The sequence below is a fragment of the Myxine glutinosa genome, chromosome 5 (genome assembly GCF_964187855.1).
Source record: "Myxine glutinosa chromosome 5, kmMyxGlut1.1, whole genome shotgun sequence".
In the NCBI taxonomy this organism is placed as follows: domain Eukaryota; kingdom Metazoa; phylum Chordata; class Myxini; order Myxiniformes; family Myxinidae; genus Myxine; species Myxine glutinosa.
Window position 1 is genome coordinate 53,655,895 of NC_136265.1, and position 6,885 is coordinate 53,662,779.

The following is a 6,885-nucleotide window of genomic DNA, read 5'->3' on the forward strand; positions in this document are numbered from 1 at the left end:
ACACACACACACACACGCATACACATAAACATACACACACACATACACACATACATTATACACACACATACACACACACACACACACACACAAACGGCTCTATTATAGTGTAGATTTAAGGAATCGACTGTTTGAATGGATCAAATGTGTTAACGTATCATACTTAGTGTTATCAATGAATGAATGAGAAATGAATGAAGAAATTAATTTGAATCGATGAAAATTATTCAAAACAATTCGTTCATTCGGTGTATGAAAGAGAACCGCAGTGTGCCTTCATAGGCCCCAGGGTTATCCACTTACCAGTGGAATACCAATTGCCTTCAGAGGCCAAATCTCCATAGGCCCCAGAGTTATCAAAGTATCCGAGGCAAACAAAATGGTTAGGCCTGGTCAGAAGGACCGGTATGTGCTTCCATGAGAATATGTCCGACCGTACGAAGGATTCGGAAGTGACTCACCTTGCGTGGAATCCATAGCAGTCAAAAGATATTGATGCGTTGGAAAATATACAGATGAGAACTACAAGTTTGGAGCTTCCCCTGAAAAGCCTCACAAATGAGGAAGACGAAGGAAACCGAATCTCCCAACTGCACTTGCATGCGGACACGTGATCGAGACCTCTGGAATGCTCAATAAACATGACAATAAAGTCGCCACTTATCTAGATTGGAAAGTCCCATAAGCAGAGAACATCCTTTCAAACTAGGAAAGCTGAGAGCCAATAAGAATGAATGTACTGAACTTCTTGCTGAGGATTATGAACCTGTTGAACAGGTAACCAGGAGCTGTGATCGAAGCAGGTCATGTGATGAGATAGGAACGAAGCCTGGATCTGGGTTAACGACAATGAAGTTAGACGGAGGAGGAGAAGGTGAGAGTGTATAAGGAAGAGGAAGAGGAGGCCATTCATACCTGTACTACACAGACACAACATTAAATCAGAAAGCACCTGAAAATGCAAAGCCCGTCCGCATTCCTGATCTCTTTTCTAACTCGATTGGGTGCTGTGCACTATTTGTACAATCTAGACTCTCGAGCGAAGCCGCCGATGCGAAGCAGCGGCCATCTTGGGGCCATCAAAAAGCTATAAATAAAACGCAACAGCAGTATATCACGATCTACCGGTACGGTAATTACGTCATTTGTTCACCTGAAGTGATTTATTAATTTGGCCTTAGGAATGCTTTACCTTGAGTGTACCTATGCTTATTTTCATTTTTACCTGTACATTAACCGATTTCGTTCGTCCCCCAGCCCTCTTATGCAATACCGTGAAATGGGGGAATAGGGACAGCAAGGTGAATACGGACAGCAAGGTGAATACGGACAGCAAGGTGAATACGGACAACAAGGTGAACAGGGACACAAACTGAAAAAAAGTTCGGAAACTTTTTTCGCTGAAAATTGATAACCAAACTGATTTGTTGATATTTGGGTTGAAAGTGTTCTCTTGTTTTTTTAAAAAGTAACTTATAGTCCCTATTAACCCCATATATGGGTTAAATAGGAATAAATAGGATTTTTATGGCTGTCCCTATTAACCCCATATATGGGTTAAATAGGAATAAATAGGATTTTTATGGCTGCCCCTATTAATCCCATATATGGGTTAAATAGGAATAAATAGGATTTTTATGGCTGTCCCTATTCACCCCGTTTTACGGGTGAATAGGGACGGTCACTAATACAATAAAATAATAATCAAGAAACAATCCTGAGTTTCCAACTTATTGCTAAATTGATAGCTCAAGTGGATGCACATAATATGCACCCATAATATTGTTGCGGATATGGGATTTGGCCTCCATCCATATCCGCTTGTAAATATTCCCCTATTTCCCCAATACTCCCCAACTATCCCCAATCCCCCATTTCCTAGTCCCATTGTCTGTAAACAACACTCTGTAGCCCCGACCTTCCCCTTTTTCCCCCATTAAATGTCGTGCCCAGGTCCACCGCATCTCACGTAGACAACTTTCGGACATCTTGCTAGTTATTCTTAGTCTATGTCAGTTAAGGACTCGTTTCCATTAATTCTGACTCTTCGTTGCACCAAAATGTGATTGTATGGCACCATTAGTAAGTTTAGGACCTCCCAATACCTCCCCGCATCTCTTCCTCATGGAATAACAACACCAACAACAACAACAGCGGCGCGGGGAGTGCGCGTCCTCACTCCGGCTTGGTTAGCCGCCATTGACCATGTGCTCCGACGGGGTTACCACACAGGGGCTCACTGTCAGCTCCTCGTCAAGGGCGGAGCCCGGTAACCCCCCGCACCCAATAAGAAGCGGCGGACCGATTCCATCTGGGGCGGAGCTAACGAGCCGAGGGCGTGTCACTCCCCGCTGGACATGCGCAGGGAAGACGGAGGTGACGTCAGATGCGCCTCAGCTTGGACAAAGAAGGACGCCACCTCCGAGCGCTGAGAGATACCTCCCGCCTCTCTGGACCGGACCGGGTCGATTCTGCCCCTGAGCCAAGGTGCACCTTGAGCCATCGATTCTGCCCTTCCTTGCCATCAATCCCTGTGTGAGTCAGTCTTGTCCCGTTTGTCTGTGGTCTGTCGGGAATAAGATAAGACCGTGTATAAGTGCCCACCTTTCTGTGCTGTACCTCTTGTGCCGTGTAATCTAAACGTTCTGCATATCCCATATTATATCCTCCTCCGGAGGTCTTGAGAACTGTACCCCTGGTGTCGTGTCATTTAACCCAGCCGTGTGTCCTTTCCTTCATTGATCTAGCGTAGCGTGATTCGGCCAACGTTCGAGTATAATCGGGTAACTTGTGCGAACATGGCGGCCATTCCGCTCGGCCCAGCATAACATCTTAATAAGAAGTGTCTGTAACAATTGGTTGTCAGGAGTTGGATTCGGACCTGGGACTAAATTTGTTAGGCCCAAATTTTGGAACACCAATTGTACTATTAGAGTAACAATTGGTGTCGGGAAGTGGGATCAGTCCCGGAGCGCGTTTCACGCGCTCGAAATTATAACGGCGAAATTTGATTGTGTTTTACAAAAACAAAAAAAAAACCCGAATTTTGAAAGTCGCGCTATGGCGGATCAAGACGGCTGGGTTCCGGTAGAGGAGAGTGGGGTAGAATCGACCCAGGACCCCAGGGAAGAAGTGGGGAAAATGGTGGAGGAGAGTAAAGAAGGTGTGGTTGAGGAGGTATCAGGTGCACAAAATGGCGCTCTCGCGCACGTGGTTACAGCGGCACCAAATTTTGCCGCGCCCTTTGTACCAACGGTGGAAGACATGCAATTAATTATAGCTGAAATGGAGGCCCTTTTGGACAGGAACAGGGAGCGATGGTTAAACCAAATGGAAGCAATAACGAACGGATTGGGAAACCAAATGGAAGCAATAACGAACGGATTGGGAAACCAAATTGAAGCAATAACCAACAGAATGGATGACCGCATGCAAAAACGTGGGGAGACCATGGATCGCATGGTGGGCGAAAGGGTCCCAGGGGTGCACGAGGAGGTAAAGCGGGTCGAAAAGCGCTGGGGAGCGAAGCGGAGGAAAGCACGGGTACAATGACGGGGGTAGAAATCGCGACACGGGGTTTGGAAAAGCCGGCGACCGATGAGGTAGAGGGTGTTTTATTAAAGCCAGCGGTCGTCGAGGTTAATAAAGAAAAAGCAGTGCTGGGAATTAAAATTGAAGAGATGACGGAGGTAGCCCGGGAATTGCAGGGAGAAATGGAATATGTGCAAAGTCCCTGCTCACATCACGATGCTGTGCTTAACCCGAATGGAAGTTTGCAGGTTTTGGTGCAGGGAGGAAGAAGAACCCCGAAGGTGAGACGTGCCGTATATTGTGCGGGTAGATTTTGTAAAAGGATGTTTAGCGACAAAAAGAATTTTCACGCGCTTGGGATCGAGGAAGCATCCGGGCGTTGGTAAAGGGACCCGTGTGAGTGGAAATGGCACGCGTGGGAGGAAAAAGTGTGCGTCGGCGAATGGGTGTGTTTTTGTGAGGGTGAAAGGGGTAGTGTATGCTTGTAAGCATGCAAGTGAAGCATCGACGGTAACCGGTTTAGCGGTTAGGGCGACGGATAGCCGATGCGAGCACTCGGTGCGAGGGGTGCTTTGTTGGGTGTGAGGCCCGGCGCGGGTCGATGCTGCGTCGCTTCTCTTCGAAGCGTCGTTGCCGATTCGGGCTTGGCCCCGCCCCGCACGGTCGAGTCCGGGCTTTGTCGGGCGAGGCGACCGGTCCGGTTCAAGGGTGAGTGGGAGGAGGCGGAACGGTGCCCCCTCGTGGGGACGGGGTTCCGACCGGGGGAGATTGAGCCATCGGGCCCGGGACCGCAAGGTGCCGCGCCGAGATGGTGCGTGGAGCCTCGGTCCAACCAAACCACCTCCCTTGAACCGAAAGCCGGACGGATTCAACCTGCAGGCAACCAAACCACCCGAATTCATTGCTCGGCTTTACGAACCGAGTTTAATGATGTCACGACGCACCGAGGCTAGGATATAGTGGACTGTGATGATGGTGATAGTGATAGTGATAGTGATTTGATACGAAATTTATAATAGTCATTAGTGGGTAGAATTGGCAGCAAATGGAAAATTTTTGAATTGGTTGGAATTTGGACGAGCAAAATTTATAGTGAGAGACCCCCGATGTGGTGGGATGGCAAATCCACCATCCTTCCCATGGTGGGGGCAAATGCGCTATAGTTTATGGGGTGTATGGCAGTGAAAACAAGCCCGGGTGGGTTAGGTTATATTGTAGGGATCTAGCGAAGATGACATTAGGTAACGTTAAGGTTAGATAGTGACTGATACCTGTAGTGGGGACGCAGGTAGTTTAGTGTGGATGATAATGACGAGGGAGCGCAATAGTTTAAAGGGACGACTGGGAAGCGCAAGTTTCAGAGGGGAGTAGTTAGATGAGATGATGCTGTGTGAGGATGGAACAGGTGTGATTGCACAGGTGTGCAACTGAACAGGTGTGTGGAGCAGTGTGGAGCAGTGTGTAGCAGTGTATGAGTAGTGAGTGTTGTGGGTCAGCGCGAATGCGCTTGGGGAGAGAAGGGTGCAGGTGGCACCAGGTGTGAGAGCACAGGTGTGCAAGTAAAGGTGGTGTGGAGAGAGTTGGAGTAAGTGGTACGGAGTGGTGTGCATGGTGCGAAGGTGTGGATGGGGGAAGAGTGGACCCCTTTCACGAGTACCCAGGGCGGGTAGTGTAAGTGTTAGGTAGAGGGTATAGGTAAATTGTGGTTGGATATTGGCATTTGTGGTGCGGTTGCAGAATGGTATTGTGGATGGGTGCATTAGTGTTGTGGAAATGGCTGGGCGTGTAGCCTGTTAGTGTGTGTAGTTGGTTGGGCACTCCACCACTGTGAGGATGTCGGCCAGGTGAGGCCGCAGGTGGGCTCTGGGAGCCGTTAGTGTCAGTGGGGCCCGAGGATCCGGAGGACGGACCCGGGTAGCCCAGTGCCAGAGAGGGCACCGAGTGGGGAGAGCGCCAGAGGGCCTTCCCCAGGTAGTTAGGTTAGGGTAAGGAGCAGGTAAGCTCGGAGGCAACTGCAGTGGTGGAGGTGTGCAGGTGGGTAGACCTGCTGGGAGAGCTACACGTCACAGCCCAGAAATTGTGCGAAGGCACCGGGAGATGAATCGGGGGAGTGAGACCCCAAATTGAGAGGCACCACAGTTTGGTCAATGGGAATTGGTTTTTAGAACCCATAGAGTAAGTTGGCCAATGGATTGGCAGGGAAAGACCCCGGGTAGTGTAAAGTGTGTTAATGTCATTTAGAGGATAGTTAGGATTGAAGTCTCCTCGCACCATCTACATGCACTCACCTGAGATGACGTACCTCCACACTATGCCATGTTTTGTTATTTTATTGTGCAGATGTTTGGAATGTGAGACGCATCATGACGTGGGTGTGACATTGTGTTTTGTTGTTCCATCTCTTCCTCCTTATGAGGATTGATGATGAATTTGGTGATGGCAAATTTTGGATAGAGGGATTGTGGAGACGAATTTGGTATAGGGGAAATATGGGGAAGACGTGACAGTAGTGACGAATTTGTAAATGTGTAGATTTTTGTACATATGGGGTAAGGGCAAGGGTAGGGTAGGTGACAGGGGGGTGACGTACGGTAGGGACGAGCTTTCTCACTTCGCCCTCCATACGCATTTCGCCTTGCATTGCCTTATTGATGTGTACCCTTGTGACCTTACCCCTCGCTCATTGTCTTTCCCCTTTTGTCTCCCACATGACCTGTGCGCCATTGGGTGCCGAGGGGAGCGTGCGTGAGTCGGCCATTGTGCACCCGGCACTCTCAGAACCAGCTGTCTGCATCGATGCACCACATTATGGACCACATGCCTGTGGCCGAGCACCACTGATGGACCCCATGGGTTGGGGCATGGCCCCTCTGCTGGAACCGGCCATGAGGGCCCGAAATCTTGCTGGCGGACCTTGGCCACAGGGCACCGATGCCCCACAGGTGAACCACACGTTGTCGGCCCTGTGGGCCATAAATAAAGAAAATAAAAAGGACACATGGGGCACACTTTATTGCAAATAGGCCGCCAGTAAGAAAATGAAAGAAAGACAACAACTGGAAGACAATAATAATAACCAGCAGAGGGAGCCGAAGAGCAAGAGACACCTGCAGGGTTAGGGGTTGTTGTTTTTATTTTCATGAACAATGGTGACTGCACCGATTGGTGCTTGAGGGTGCTTTGGTGCGTTTTTGGGTGCTTTAATGGTGCATTGATGCAGAGCAGACTGTCTCCCCCCCCAGAAAGAACAATCACAGGTCCTGGGTTAGTCTTGTAAATAAAGTAGCGTCAATTGTAAATAATGCTCCCTACCGGCTGTATGTTTAGTTTGAGGATTCTTTCCGCGATTCGGTT

General features: G+C 49.0%; 1 protein-coding gene across 2 annotated transcripts in view; it reads right to left on the minus strand.

Moving 5' to 3' along the window:
• GGACT (gamma-glutamylamine cyclotransferase) overlaps positions 1-995 on the minus strand; it is a 43,243-nt gene extending 42,248 nt beyond the window's left edge. Inside the window, exon 1 of one of the 2 annotated variants that reach the window (XM_078778070.1) lies at positions 953-995. In XM_078778070.1, coding sequence (XP_078634196.1) covers positions 953-977 — 25 coding nt within the window. In that variant the 5' untranslated portion in view covers positions 978-995. Of the gene's footprint in view, positions 1-461; positions 907-952 lie in introns of those variants that run through there. The other variant, XM_068117072.2, reaches the window with a different exon arrangement.
• Positions 996-6,885: the final 5,890 nt, after the last annotated feature.